Below are 15,308 nucleotides of genomic sequence, written 5' to 3'. Positions count from 1 at the left end.
GATTTTCTTCTTGTTTGTGTTTGTTGACTGCGTTGCCTAGGAAAGCTGCGAGAATCACCTGACAATATGGTCGTAGCATCTCTGATCTTGGTGGATTTGTTGCTGAATTTCTTTGGGTGGAAGCCGCAAAAGCCTGACGCAAACAGAGACGTGTTAGTATTTGTGGTTTTCGGATGGAGATCAACTTTGTTGAATGGAAACCTCTTTCATTCTCTTGCATCAGAAGTGCACTGAGTGCACGGCTGGACTGCTGTCTTCTTCCTTCTGTGTTGCTGATCCAACACTGTGCTAATTTCTCATCACCTTATTAGACTCTTCTTGGACATAGATAACACGCTCTATCATAGATCGTCTGGTATTGGATTCCTCATGGGTGAAAATATTGATAAATACTTCAAACGCCACTTGACCCATCTGACTGATGAGGAACGACAAGAAATACACTCCAGATGTGAGTCAATGGGTTTCACACGGAGCTGTTATAATACTCACCGCATCCTGGACGCTAGATTATCTTGAATACGGACTTGCTGTGCGAGGCCTCATACTCCATCATGAAGTGGATCCTGCTGATTTCGATCGGGTGAGGCTTTTCTTTCGCTCCAACGGCATACAGCAGCCTACCAAGGAGTTTACAACGAGGCCTACACATCAAGTTTACTCACACCGCAAACTCTCAACCTGTAGGAAGTTGATTGCGCTATACCGCTAGAACATCTGATTTCATACGATGAAGAGCTTCGAAAAATGCTATTGCGAGTCAAAGGACCCCGGATATGGGCCTTCACCAATGCAGGATTATATCATGGCTCCAGAGTCCTCAAAATACTCGGAGTGGACGATCTAATAGAGGGTATAACGTGGTGTGATTACACTGCACCAGATGGTGAATGGACTTGCAAGCCCGATGTTCGATCTTTCTACAAAGCTATGAAGGAAGCGGGCGTAAAGGATCACCAGAAATGTTATCTGGTCGATGATTCGAAGAGTAATTGCAAGACTGCTGTGGAGTTGGGTTGGAAATGTGTGTACGTGATGGACGATGAAGATCGTGATGAGGATGTGAGGAACATTGGTCATCATCAAATAAGGAGAATTCATGATTTGCCAAAGGTGCTGCCGTTTTGGTAATTTAGATCCTGTTGTTACTAGTAAATAGATCATATCTTTATCGTTAAATGCAGCACTTTTCCACGCGTAGTTATTCCTGGCGAACGCGTAAGCTCCCAGAATAACGCGAACGAATCCATTTTTGGTGATCTTACATAGTAGTGCTGGGTGGGGGTTGTCGCCTGGACAGCTTTTGAGCATTTGAATCCCAACATCCAACGTCGCACTACAGCAAGGATGGCAGATTTACATACAGTGACCATAGTTCGCCATGGCGAAACAGAATGGACCAGATCCGGTAACTTTACTACCATGCATTCCTATTGCCGTCATCATAGCTTGCTGCAAAGTTAAGATTTGTCAACGAACTTCTCAAACCGATCGCTCATGTAATTCTATCCATAATTTCACACAGGCAAACATACTGGCAAGACTGATGTTCCGTTGGATCGTGAGTAAATCTATTGATTCCCATTTGATGTTATACTTTCCATTTGAAACATCGCGAGACTTCTGCTGCCATATTTCTGAGTTTAAGAGGCTACATATTCTTGCTAATCTGAAATCGATTAATTGTTGAAAAATAGGTGCAGGAAAAGAACAGGTTGAGACCCTTTCTTTGTCTCTCGTGACTGCATTTTTCGCTGCAGCATTCTCAAGCCTGGAAGCTCAATTGCCCTTCTTCCTATGTTTTTCGCAGGCTATATCCTGTGGAAGATACTTGCATCATGTAGTTGAAGCTTCCAAGCTACCCTTCTTTGAACTCTACCCTTTCGTGTATTCTTCACCTTTATCACGAGCACTTGGTAACAAAACAAAATACAAGCTATGGACAGTCTATATGCATTCACGGCATTTTTACCAACTGATTCATCTTTTTTGTAGAAACTGGATACGAAACTCTCAAATTGGCTTCCAAAGAAAAGGTCCATATTGAACATGACGCTGATATACAAGGTGAAGCTGATTGTCGATTGTTGATTGCATCTGTATCTGCCATTGACATCTGACATATCCATTTACTTCTACCTAGAATGGGATTATGGGTATGAAACTTCACCAGTGTTGACATGAAGCAACCCATGCGTCCCATAGTCGACGTGTCGTTAAACCCTTTTTTCGCTCTTGCCTTTTACAGCGACTACGATGGAATGACTTGGGGTGAGATTCATCAAGCAAATCCTGGTTGGAACATGTGGCGAGATGGGTGTCCTGGTGGTGAAAATTCAGAAGCAGGTCAGTATCTCAGCTTAGAGCGAAAGCACTGGTGTTTTTGAAATTTAAAGACGACAAAAATGGAAATTACTGACACAATCAATTGTTCGCAACAGTCGGAGCTAGAGCAGATCGATTCATTGAACGAATCAAAAGTGTCTTGGAGTTGGGAAATGTCTTGATCTGTAGGTTTTGTGGTTTATTGAAACAGTTGCGATTGTCAAGATGTCCTCAAACCATTCTTTTTCGATTTTATTATTCAGTCACTCATGGTAAGTGAACTGGTAGTATTACACAAGTATTTCCTGTCATAGGCCCTGTAACACTTTCTTCTAGGTCACTTCGCAAGGACTCTGGCTGCCAGGTAATTTGATATTCCTGGGAGCAGCGCTTCTGCCTTGGCATCTAGTCATTTCTCAGTGTGTGCGGATTTTCTTTTGTCACCTCTAATCCACATTCGAAACAAAAGGTGGATTGGCGAAACTCCAGATAAGGGCTCTGTCTTGGGTCTCTCAGTCGCAAGCATCTCTGTATTGGGATTTGAACATTCTCGGGACAGCCAAGTCATCTTGCAATGGAATGAAACTCAGGTGAGAAAAAAACGATCGGAAATGGTACACAATGTCTTGAATCTTCCATACTGACATACTACTCCGTGTTTCTGGGTCTAGCATCTCGAACCCTTTGTCCGATACAAGGAAGAAGTGCCAGAAGCAGTTGTAGTAGAAGAGCCTTGAATGATGGTGTTTCAATGATCACACTCTTTGCCATATTTTTATCCTTTGAGATCTTTGTCCAGTGTATATTTGACCTCGCTCTGATAAATATGCACACAATATCATCACCATACTCTCTTAAACCCATATGTAAACAAATAAAGAAAATCTTGCAACTGAAGAATGACATCTATTTACACAAACGTGTTAACATTTTACACCATTGTCGTATCTCCTATATTCCAACGAGCTTTCAATGATTCTTCCTCCTTGATGGCCTCTGCGAGATCGTCTTCGGAAATCTTTTTCAGAGTTCGAAGTTCTTCATTCACATACGTCCTGAGTTGAACACAATCTTCAAGGGCACGTATGAATTGTTTCGTGAGTCGCTCTCGTTGATCTTGATACCTTCCTGTCAGTTGATCATACCTAAAACGCGACAGAGAGCAAAAAAGCTTGAGTCCCCAAAATAACAGTAAGAAGTTTTCAAGACAAAGCGAGTCATTGATGTTTCAACCACCCACTTACTCGATTTGTGCATATTGAAGTTTTTGTTGTGCTTGAAGAAGGCCACGACTGGCATCATATCGTGTTCTCTGTATCTGCTGTTCTAATACCTCGACTTCTTGTTGCAATGCAGCGTGTTGAACTTTGATGACCTATTTATTCGATGGCAAACAAATGTGTTGGAATGAGTTCAAGCAAATGAGTGTGTGAAATCTAAAAGCGAAAAAATTATCACACCGCTACGATCGCAAAATACCTCAGTTTCTTCATTGTACTGCTCATTCAACACTCGAATACGACCCTCCAACTCTGTAAGATCATCCATCTTTTGTGATAGAGCCTCCATAAGGCGATCTAGAGACTCTTGAATGGCGCTTTGCTCATCAGCAAGCTTGTGCCTGAGAGCCGTGTATCGTGCTTGTAACGAAGTCAGAGCAGGCTAAACAAATATAGGTGAATTGATGGACTCGTGCATTTATCCATTGTAAGATTAAATACCTTGACTTTATTGCCCAAATCCGCTGAGGGTACGAGCTCAGGTTTCGGTGCTTGTAGATTCAATTTCAAATCAAAACGAATTGTAGGATCGGAAGAACTGATGTCAACTCTGTAACATAGAGCATTATATTCGTCTGCTAATTTCTCGAGCTGCGGATCAGAAAAGACAGTTAGAGAAACAAAAAATGGAAGGTTTGACCAAACATGGACTCGCGCAGCCAAGTCTACATCTCATCCTCACCTGGTCGATGGTTTTCTGATACCCAATCTCCTTTTCCCAGACCAGCTTGTTGACTTCGTCCCCTTTAGAATTCATAGCCTTTAACATCTTGACTAGTTGCTCTTGTTGATCTGTCATACGATCTACATCTTGTGGTGATATTTCCTGACCATCGACTGTCTTTTGCAATGCATTTCTTTCACCGGTGAGAGCACTCATTTCCAGTTCTGTAACACGGACAAAATCAATCTTGACCAAAAACAGGACGTAAGCAATGAAACATACCTTGAGTTTTGATGTCGTCTTGTAATTTGATAATGGTTTCGGCCAACTTGATGTTTTTAGCATCCACTTGCATCAGATATTGTCGGAATTTGACTAGATCACTTGTGAGAGTACTATTTTCACGATCAAGCCGTATTATTGGAGCCTAGGCGATTTATAATAAATGAAAGGATTCCAATTTCGTACACAATCTGACGGAAATCACCTCGGTACCAGTCAAGTCTTGTAACTCTTTCTTCAATATCTCATTTTCTTGGTTGAGTCTAGCTACATCTTGTATAACAAACTCATTCTTTCGGTCTAAATCAAAACCATCGTGTTAAGAAAAGTCGTGAAAAGTTTAAAATACACCATTCGATGGCTCTAAATTTACCAAAATCTGCCATCATTTCTTGGTCGATTCCGTCATAATTGTCGCTTCCAGCCATGAATAGCGCATAAGCTTTACTCAGATAGTCGAAAAAGAGCTTTTCAGGATTGCCAGTAGGATCTCCGTCTTCGACATCTGGATTATTGTCCATTTGCTCACACGCCTAGATTAGAATGGAGACGGTCGTTGAGAAAAAACAACGGGTTCGGTGATCGAATGGGTTTCAACAATGTACCAATATCAGCTCCACCATCCAAGTTAACATGGCTAGCAGTGAAGGCCAAGCATGCATTGATCCACAAGAGTATAATGCTGATTTTGATATCTGATCCGCGTAAGGATACCTTTGTATATAAAAAGAAGATGTTGGTAAGACCAATGTGTTAGTGAACGAAGAGCGAAAGTGTTGTGAACACATTCGTTCGACTCAATTTACAATTACCTTAGTCCTTTCAGTATCCCAGGCACCTCATCCTCAAACTTTTTCTGAAACACATAGCTAGGATCTAGTTGAGCCAACAAGAATTTGAAGATGGCCTGAAAGTCCTTTGCAGACGGAGCTTGTAACTGTTTTGGCGATATGGGTTGCAGGTAGCCAGCAGATTGGAGGAAGCCAACCAGTTGTTTTATAGAGTTTGCTTGCCATTGCTTGTCGCGAATGGGTCTAGGATCCTTTGCGAGCAAGGCATTGCCTCCTTGAATGGCGTTGATACCGAAACTGGATTGGCGAGATGTGAATACACTTGAGCGTCTTTGTTGAGGATGGTAGAGAGTGTTGTAGTTAGCGACATGTTTAGCGACAATGTGTGTAAGATAAAGCCAAACAATGTGGTTGGTGTTTGTTCCAAAGAGGAGGTGCATCACCCCGACAAGGAATAATAGACAATAATATTTACCTTCCTAGAGCAGAACCTACTGAACCCATAGATCTCATATTTGAAGACGAGGATCTAGCCTCAGCAGCCATGGACAAACCCATTCCAGACATTGAGTCCACCAAACCAGCCATTCCTCCTACATTTCTGTTATTGTTCGTGTTGTTCAGCAATTGCTGTCCAGGCAGAGTGCTTGATCGTGCAGGTCCCAATGATGGTCGAGTCAACCCAGGTATGCTCGACATTCTCGATTGTGATGGATTGTGTTGATTCGACATGATTGATCTTTAGCTTGATTCTACTGTATATACCAGTTCTATGATTTATATAGTGTGGCGCTCTATACCTGTATGGGTCTCTTGACTGAAAATGGGATTATATTCGGTACATTGAATGTTGTGGTGTTTTGATGAAAAGTGCGAGAATGTGAACTACTTCGCACCGAACCCCTACCAACGCGAATACAACAACGACAACTTCAGCGGTATTATAGTATATTTATTCCACCGCGTACCGCGTAATATCCGTAATAACACGTGAACGCGACTAGAACCAATCAGTTCAATCTTTTGCTAAAAGGTCGTCTTTTGCGACTTTCAGAACCGTGTTGGTCTTGTCGGCTTGTTGGAAGTACATCATTATAAATACAATTCTACAACTGTAACAAAATCTGTCCCAAGAACTCCAAGTTCAAACACCTCCTCGGAACACATGCTTCGTTTCCCAACTACCCACCAAAGCCTTAAACACACTCTTCCCACTCCCTTCCACAATAGATGCCAAAACGTGATTCCTTCCATGCTCACCAGCAACATCCAACAAATAAAACATTCCATCATCCATCCTCTTTCGTGAATTACCCGTCATGACAAACGACCTCGATATTTGCACCGCGACATATTCAGCTAGCAGTGCCAAGATTGGTTTGGATAATGGTTTGACTACTTGGGATGCTACAGAAGTCACTGATTGCGTAGTGTTGTGATGTCCGGCGGCTGGTTTTTGGGCCAGGGATGTTATTACTCGTGATAGCGACGATGCACACGAGTCGGGAAGTGTGGTGTGTGCTGCGAATAATGGGAAGGGATGCTGTTGCTGGTGGTCTTGGTGTGATGATCCTACTGTTCCTCTCTTTTGCTTTTTTACAAAATGATCTTCATCCTCATTTACATTATTACTACCTGCTGATCCAGCCACAAAACTCGAGTCAACCTCCATCGTATTGCCGTGATGATGTGGTAGACTACCGAAACAATACAGACATTGTTTCAGTATCACGATTAGAGACGGTATAACAGGTATAATGGCTTCTCGTCGGAATCGAATGATTGCCAACAAGACAGCCATGATCCCTTCAAATGCATCGATAGCTTGTTGGCTGCTTAATAATGGGAATGCCGTTGCACATGATGGTGATGCTAGATAGTATAAACATGAGAGTGCCATTGATATGTCTAGTGATTTTAATTCCAGATACTATAGCCGAAACAAAAAACGAATCAGGAATGCTTGCAGAGTAAGCAACTGCTTTCTGTCTCCCAAATACCTTGTCTGACAGCATGCTGGTCAACAACTTGAGCATCTCAAGTACAACATCAAAGCTACGTGCAGATTGAACTGCCAGGCTCAAACGGGAGCAAATATGCGGTGCATATTGTCGGATAATGTGCCGTCCAACTATGAAACACGTTTATGTTATCATGTACGCGAAAAAAACACTCTCACTCAAGAGCATACCTTCACGATTATCACAAGAAACAAAGACTCCTAAAATCCTAACCGCAGCTTCCTGTTGTTCAGCACCACGACCAAGGAAATCAAGCGTCTGTTCGACCATTGCCGAGAAGGTCTCTTTACTAGCTCGTTTGGCAAGTTGTTGTAAGACTTGTGAGCACATACTAGAAATATCCTTGTCTCCATCACGCATCAGAATCCAACATAGTCGTAAGGAATCAAGAGGGAAGCTGGATGAAGACGGATTGGTGGAGTACACGGATACGAGTAATTTCAGGATTCCGGCACAGCATTGCTGACATCCTGAGTCTGTTGATAGAGTTGACTTCGATAAAAACTCGGCCAAGAGTGTTACGAGTTGAGCAATATCTTCTTCTACGTAACCAAAAAAGAAATTTCAAAAGTCAGTGATCTAAAGTGTAATCGCTGATACACAAAGCATCTCACTTTTACCTTCATCACTTGAAACAGACACCATATGTTGAGCAATATTAACAAGAATCATGACCAGCTTCCAATCTTGTGCGTCGTTTGATGCAAAGTGTTTTGCAAGTTGAGCATTCAATGCAGAGACGCAAGCTCGGTATTGTTTAGATTTTACTACTTCTGCGACAATACTAGAAAAATAAGGAGGAGATAAATCAGGTGTTTTTAGACATTGGAAATGGCGAGCCCAAAACAGCGATTGCATCAAACACACAGTATGACTTCACTTCGTCATTTGCACCGCAACACACCTGTCTCGAGATATTTGACAGCCAGATATAGCTTCAAAGACAGAAGAAATACATGACATATCCACTTTTGATGATTTCTTCAAAGCTACATGACAAGCTTTCAGTACTTGTTCCATGAACTCTTTTGATGTTTGTTGTAAAGACTTGGTTGGTACACGACGAGATAGACATTTTCTACAGTAAAAGAATTGTCGAGTTATTCAGGAATCTTGTACGATGTGTATTACGACAGACTAGGACGACCAAAAAACAAACGGTGCGATTACCTGATTGTCAAACAAGTGACGAGAATCGACGACTCCTGAATGTCCCGATATAGAGACTGACACAGTGTATCAGTTTCATGAGCCTTGTATGTTGACGTGGATTCAATAAACCATTTCAGAATATCACTAGAGTAGAGCTAAAGAAAATATGTTGGCATCAAGAATTGTGTCTATGCTTTTTTTGCACATACCATCAAAAGACGATCCTGACGATACACACTCAACCTCTTCACCAAACGACGAAGCAAGGCTCCATACCGTAGCAGGTCAGTACCAGCAACACTTCCAGTTTTCAGCAAAAGAGCTTCAACTACCACCGCAACGAGACACAAATGGTCTGCTCTACTTGGCGTAAAACATGTCACAGGGATGGTGTTGAGCAATGCGAGTAGACAATATGGTTGTCTCAAACTGGCCTCGTTTACAGCTTCAATCGTTGGTGGTAGCTGAGATAAAAGAAGTTTTAGCGATGTGACTGTATCGATTTCCAGATGCGATGATTGGGTTGTGAATGTCAGAGATGCAGCTTCGATCAGTTTGAGTAGAGCTTTGACAGATTCGTTCTTGGATTTTTGGTATACTTTCTTCAAGGCCTTGACCGACGAGGCTACTAGTTTGGCTACAAATATGTCTACCAGATTCAAAATCGGATTCTTAGTCGCAGAAAAAACCTATGTCTTGATTGACGAAAGGGCATTTCGTACCTCGAAGGGGTTTCAGCTCATATAAGACTGGAGATTGCATCAGGGCATATGTTATTTGCCTTGTAGGGGAACCGCTGCTTGGATCTGAAAGGCTATCAACAAGGACATCCAAAACTACAGCCATGTCTTCTTCCGACAAGACGGACCTAAATGGGATTACGTTAATGACTCCAACGAGTTTTTCAGCTAAAAAACGAGACAGAAACCCCAAAGGAAGGCAGCGCGCTTGCTTACGATAACACTGGTATGTGATCCACAAGACTTTGCATAATATTATCCTTGTCTCCATCAAGATCTTGCCAATCTTGCAATATTTGAGACACTGATGTCTGTAGAACATTAGAGGCGACAGCCCCAGAAGACGTCGTTGTAGAGAGCCTGTGAATATTGTAGGCGATGATTCGATCCTAATATCAACGACAAAAAAAGGATATGTGTCAGCACATAATACTCCGGTTTAGTCGAATTCTCTACCTTGACTATCTTGACATCTCCAACATCCAAATCAGCAGGCAAGAGACGTAGGAAGCAATCGACTGGATCTTGTTTAGAATCACCATTCACAACAAGTTCTTGCCAATACTTATCCGACCATTCCAACAAGCATTCGTGTAATTCCAATATAGATACGACGGCCTTCACCATCACAGCACTCTGGAAATCACCACTACTCACTGCAGCTGAAACCCATGATTTCAATGACCGACCAAGTCCAAGACTGATTTCATCCGCGACATCGTTAGGTAGTTGAGTTAAATTTATATGTTTAATGGATGCAATCAGCATTTTGGTTATTTGAGGCAGAGAAGATAACCGAGGTAGTAGAGTTATGGTGGCAGCAGATGAATCAGCTCTCTTGCGTTTCCTTTTCGGTGTTTCGATGACGGATTGGAGATAGCTGGATTGTACTTCATTTGCAAACTTGGATATCAGGTGAAGGGCTTGTGCTGGTAGCATGCTCGTAACTGATTGGCCATATCTAAAGAGCGCTAATCATTTAATATCCAGATTCACTCACAAAAGCAGGAAAAAACCAACAAATAAAGCCTCGGAAAACGTACATGTCTATAACTCGCCCATCCACAAATGTTAATAGCTGATCTTCATCAACTACTGAATGATCCCGTAATGATGCAAAACACAATTCTACGTATACATCCATTTGACGTGATTGTCGATACAGAGATATTAGCACCGTCATGAAATCAACAGCAGCCGTCTGTGTGATTTCAGTCTTGCACTAAAACGATCGTTTAGCGTCAGCAACAAAGGAAGCTTGGCTGAAAAGAATTCTGGAGAACATTGTACCAGTGATACCAAAGACCACACTTCTGGGATACAAGCCTCTATAATGGACTTGTCGAGCTGAAGTAGAGCCGTGAATCCATGAATGATATTGGAGTGATGTGACGCTAAGATTTTAAATTGAATAGATGAGCTAAACAAATCCATAGGGAATGTAATCACATTGGTGCAGATGTACCAGGGACAGCACCAGCCAGCACTACCAAACCACTTGCAATACTAGTTAAATATTCCAATTGTCCTTTCCCAACCTCATCGTTCGTCATAGAATAAACACCACGAGCCTTGACAACGTTCAGTAAGTCAACTCCAATATCAAGTGCTTCAATCACATTTGCCAGCACATCGACACTACTATCCTGTCCTGGAGCGAGCAGCTGTAAAGATCTTTGAATAAATCCTTCCAGAGCATTATTCAGCACTTTGAAGAATGTGAAATCACTATAATCACGGGCTTTGGAAGATTGACGAGATGCAAGTTCACAATAGCAGTCCAAATATATTGGCATCATTGGTAAACCTAAATTTTTGTAAGTCAAAGCCATCAAAACGCGACTATGAGCTTAAAAATATCACCCAACAATACCTTTTGTATCATCGAGTGCCTGGATGTGAGTAATGAACTGCTTGATATGACTCGTTCCCACTTTCTGATCAACATCCATGGCTGTACCCTTGCTGACTTCAGCAATAACTGTTGTGAATTCTGCAAGGTGTTCTGAATGGAAGACCCCCTGTTGAATGACTTGCTTCAAACTCTTTGCTATATCGCGGCCTTTCATGGAGGCATATATGGATTCAAAGTGTGGCAGCATCTTGACAAAGATGGTTTGAAAGACCTTTACGAAGATAGTGTTAGTATGCCGAAGAACGATACCATTCTCTGGCCTGATGTACACACGAGCGTCCATACCTTTTTCTGATTCGGCTGTTGGTAGCCCGACTTTATAAACCATGCCAGCCCGCGATCAGTTATACTGTACAGAGTAGTCTTCAAGTAGTCGTTGGTGTGATGGCAGCTGGCTTGTAGCATGTCGATGCAAAAGGAGGATAGCTGTTCAAAGCTTGGTAGGAATACCGTATCGAGGTCACATATGATGTCAAAGCACATGCGTACATTATGAGCTAGCTTAACGAGTGTCGTGTTTTCGGTTGGAGGAGTGCCTGTTATAAAGTTGACGAGATTTGCGATTGCGACGAGGATTGGCAATCTAAATGTAGCTTGGAACACCAGGGTGGTAGTAGTGGTAGTATTATAAGTCAATTTCAGGTGTTTCAATAAGAGTAAGAAAAAGTCCGTAATGTCGACCAGTCTATCGTTAAATGGGTGTTAGTTGAAGATACAAAAGGAGGGAATTATCAATTTGGACGTCAAATCAGATAAATGTGGACAGTTTACCCTTGAGGATCGTTTGTAGTTGATTTGATCAAGTACTGGCAAATCCAGTCAAACAAAAGCTCGTGTTTTTGAGGTATAAAAGAGACCTGATCCAGCCATAGATCACGAGCCCGGGCCAATCTCTGTGCTATAGGAATCGAATTCTTTTTCAGGTAGCTGCTAATCACCTCCATCGTGTACTTGCGTCTGGACGTTTCTTGGAAAGAAAAAAAGGTGCAGAGGCCGATCATGAAGAGGGACACAGACTTTAATGAACTATAGAAGCTAATAGGGAAAGTAATAATGCAACGTAAAAGTGTCAAATCGCAGCCAACTCAAGTTGAACTACGACAGCAATTCATCTTGAAATCCATCGCTGCGTTTCGAGACAATCGACAAGCTGCTTTTGCAGAGAATCGGTTGACGGAAGATGAAATATTCATGAAATCATGGGACGATATGGACACTAGTACTGTACCTATGGACTCCCACTCGATTCAATCAACTCAATTACTCGCAACATCCATCATCAAGTCCATGAAATGTAAGACGTGTTGATGTTGGACCTTTTCAGTTCTTCTTCGATCTGGTTATATATTATACTAATTATATCTTTTACCACTCATTTGCGTAGCGGATCTGCACCAAGAACCAACTGTGCTCTGCCCTGTATGCAAATCTTGCTTTTTGAGAGAAGAGTATGGCTTCATTTTTTGCAACTGGGACTGTGGATTGTGTTTTGCTGCTGATCTCGCCTCATTGAAAGATATGAAGGAGGAACTGGACCTCTTCTTGCATCATAATCAGCCAACGAACGAAGATGACGAGGATGAAGAGCCCAGTGCTTGTGCAAACCCACATGTATCCATGACACTCCATACAGCAGGAAGGTCAAACTTCATTCGTGTTGATTGCACCACATGTAGTGCATCAACTACTCTATAAAGTAGCGTATGTAAATTATTATTGTTGGTGATCAGCTTGTACATTATATAAATTATTGGCATCTTGAGACTGTAAATCTAGCTTTTATTGCGTTTATACGTGAAGTTACCTTATAACGTGATCGACGCGTAGGCATAGCCTGGGAGAACCTGAAGCTGCGAGTCTCAAGTATCACGTTTTAGCTTGTAGGATTCAAGAGCTTCTAATTTCTCGCACCAAAAGGTTATTTATATTATATTTGCCAAGAAATATCTAAAACAGGCACGCTGCGGTTCTGTATCATTGAGCTATGACGGGAAGAATGTCATTGTTTGACGATCATGTTGTCGATTTGCTCCCTCCCTTGCCTACTCATCCAAGGAGACTAGTTTGGTGTAGATTCAAGGTATTTCATGCTCTTTATTTCGTTGCTCTCTGCATTTGTTAGACTGCATCTCCTTTTGTACAAGACATCAGCCTCTCAAAATGTTACACTTCACTAATACACACGTACACAATTGTATTAGGGATATCCATGGTGGCCTTGTCTGGTATGTCTTGCAATTTAAATTAATGCGGAAATCATGCTGCAATCCGTCACCCAAATATCCTCTTGCTTGACAGCTCACACGTTGTTAGGTGCTCGACGCTAAGCTTGAAGCCGATCTCCCGGTCCATATCCGAAAAAAGAAGCGTGGCAAAGATGTGATCACTTGTTATCATTTCGGAGAGGCCGGTGACGTGTAAGGGATCTGTAGTTTCGACGTACTGGTATAAAACTCCACTTACCTACACATTAATACAGCGCCTGGTACAGGCCGTCTGATATGCGAGAGTACGAAGACTTCAAACCTCAAGTTTTGGCCAAGAGACCTAAATTAAAACTATGGGCTGAAGCTTATGCTCAATCGGAGCGTTCTGACGCTTTAACTTTATTTGACAAGCGATGGGAAGGCCGTTTTACGATTGTTCCTGCGCCTGCTAGTAACAGTAAGAAGGCCGCTGCTGCTACTAGTAGTGTTGCTACTGGTAGTGGTTTATTGCATGAGGAAGAAGACGATGAGATATTGTGGGAAGGTGAAAACGTTCCTTCCTATACACCTATATCATCAAAGAGCAGTAAGAAGCGGCCTGAAGAAGCAATCGATCTAGAGGTTAGTGTTGATTGTGTCACTAAAGTTTGTTGACGAATTTCCCCTCTTGCTAGTGTGTTTTAACTTAATTTATGTGCGATGGTTTTCTTAGAAACAGACTCCTAGCAAGAAAAAATTCAAGAAGGAGAAGTCTGCTGAGGAAGACTCTGTCGATGCCACGATTGATTCGAAGACAATGGAGCAGATCATCAGGACAGGTATACACACTTGTGCATGTTACTGCCTCTTGGGGAAGATTATCCTTCTTTTTGTTGTGTCATTAACAAACAGCATTCACAAACTCAACACACAATCACACACTCAACACACAATAGGAAAGCTCGATACCAAAACTGCAACCTTTCTGAATGATATGGCTCGCCATGCTAAAGAGAATTCATATTCTCCATATTCGAAATTCAGGTAATGGTTTGTGAAGTGAGCAAAGGATGTGGATTGAGTATTCATTTACAATAGAAATTATGTCTGACTTTTTTTCTCTCTCACAAATAACAGAGTCGGTGCAGCACTACTGCTAAAGTCAGGCAAAATCTACATGGGATGTAATGTGGAAAATGTATCGTTTGGAGCTAGTATCTGTGCAGAGCGTACAGCTGTTGTGAAGGCAGTTGTAAGTGCCAGGAATTGTGCGTTGATTTCGCCAATGTGTCTTGTTTTGCCTATTTTCACCAACCTCTTTTCGATGTTTTGACACCTAATTATAACTCTATAGTCAGAAGGACACCGGGACTTTATTGCCATCGCTGTTGCATCAGATCTAGAAGACTATATAACACCATGTGGAATCTGTCGGCAATTTATCTGTGAATTTGGAAAGAACATCATCATTCAGCTTACAAAGTTGAATGGTCAGTATAAGACCAAGAGTATTGATGACTTGTTACCTGGTGGTTTTACTAGTTTGACGTAATCGTAATAGATCGAGGTTTGCTTTTTTTGGCTAAAGAACAATTGTAACAACAAAAATATTCATGATTTGGTTTTAGATTACATGCTTTTTTATATTGTATGTGTTGCTGACTTAATAAATTCAGCCATTAAATATGTACAAAGTAACTGGTTTGTGTGCTGCGTACGTGAGTACTGCTGTTTGCACAAGCGAAAATATGTTATAATTCTAACTCTTCTGACTTGGAAAACCTATTACTATAAAGAAGCCTGTTGGTACACCATCCATCCAAGTACCTATCTTGTCGAGTACTTTTGTTCCGAGAGATACGTGGGAGCAACCGTCATAATCGCTTCATTCGATTGTGACTGTGGTACGGGATCTATAGGTATAAACTCTCCAGATCCCACCATTCCACCAA

General features: G+C 41.8%; 3 protein-coding genes across 3 annotated transcripts; 2 read left to right on the top strand and 1 right to left on the bottom strand.

The window, feature by feature from the left end:
* Positions 1–66: 66 nt before the first annotated feature.
* On the top strand, positions 67–3,062 carry SmJEL517_g04700 (uncharacterized protein; the record flags this gene model as incomplete). The annotated part of the gene is made up of 13 exons (XM_031170628.1): positions 67–152; positions 312–451; positions 510–583; positions 688–1,062; positions 1,811–1,916; positions 1,996–2,067; positions 2,144–2,156; positions 2,249–2,346; positions 2,442–2,510; positions 2,589–2,597; positions 2,662–2,689; positions 2,795–2,915; positions 2,997–3,062. 13 exons carry the CDS (start codon positions 67–69, stop codon positions 3,060–3,062), a joined length of 1,257 nt encoding a protein of 418 aa, XP_031023391.1.
* Positions 3,063–3,256: 194 nt separating this feature from the next.
* On the bottom strand, positions 3,257–6,074 carry SmJEL517_g04699 (uncharacterized protein; the record flags this gene model as incomplete). Its single annotated transcript, XM_031170627.1, has 11 exons — positions 3,257–3,470; positions 3,570–3,700; positions 3,805–3,987; positions 4,047–4,196; positions 4,288–4,493; positions 4,552–4,696; positions 4,757–4,851; positions 4,925–5,084; positions 5,157–5,265; positions 5,364–5,672; positions 5,818–6,074. The coding sequence occupies 11 exons, from the start codon at positions 6,072–6,074 to the stop codon at positions 3,257–3,259; spliced, it is 1,959 nt and encodes a 652-aa protein (XP_031023408.1).
* Positions 6,075–12,223: 6,149 nt separating this feature from the next.
* Positions 12,224–14,908, top strand: CDD1 (cytidine deaminase; the record flags this gene model as incomplete). Its single annotated transcript, XM_031170626.1, has 9 exons — positions 12,224–12,464; positions 12,555–12,781; positions 13,372–13,395; positions 13,484–13,587; positions 13,650–13,998; positions 14,090–14,195; positions 14,313–14,400; positions 14,494–14,608; positions 14,711–14,908. The coding sequence occupies 9 exons, from the start codon at positions 12,224–12,226 to the stop codon at positions 14,906–14,908; spliced, it is 1,452 nt and encodes a 483-aa protein (XP_031023407.1).
* Positions 14,909–15,308: the final 400 nt, after the last annotated feature.

The sequence above is a fragment of the Synchytrium microbalum genome (genome assembly GCF_006535985.1).
Source record: "Synchytrium microbalum strain JEL517 chromosome Unknown SmJEL517_scf0034, whole genome shotgun sequence".
In the NCBI taxonomy this organism is placed as follows: Eukaryota; Fungi; Chytridiomycota; class Chytridiomycetes; order Synchytriales; family Synchytriaceae; genus Synchytrium; species Synchytrium microbalum.
This window is presented reverse-complemented; position numbering and strand designations above follow the sequence as displayed.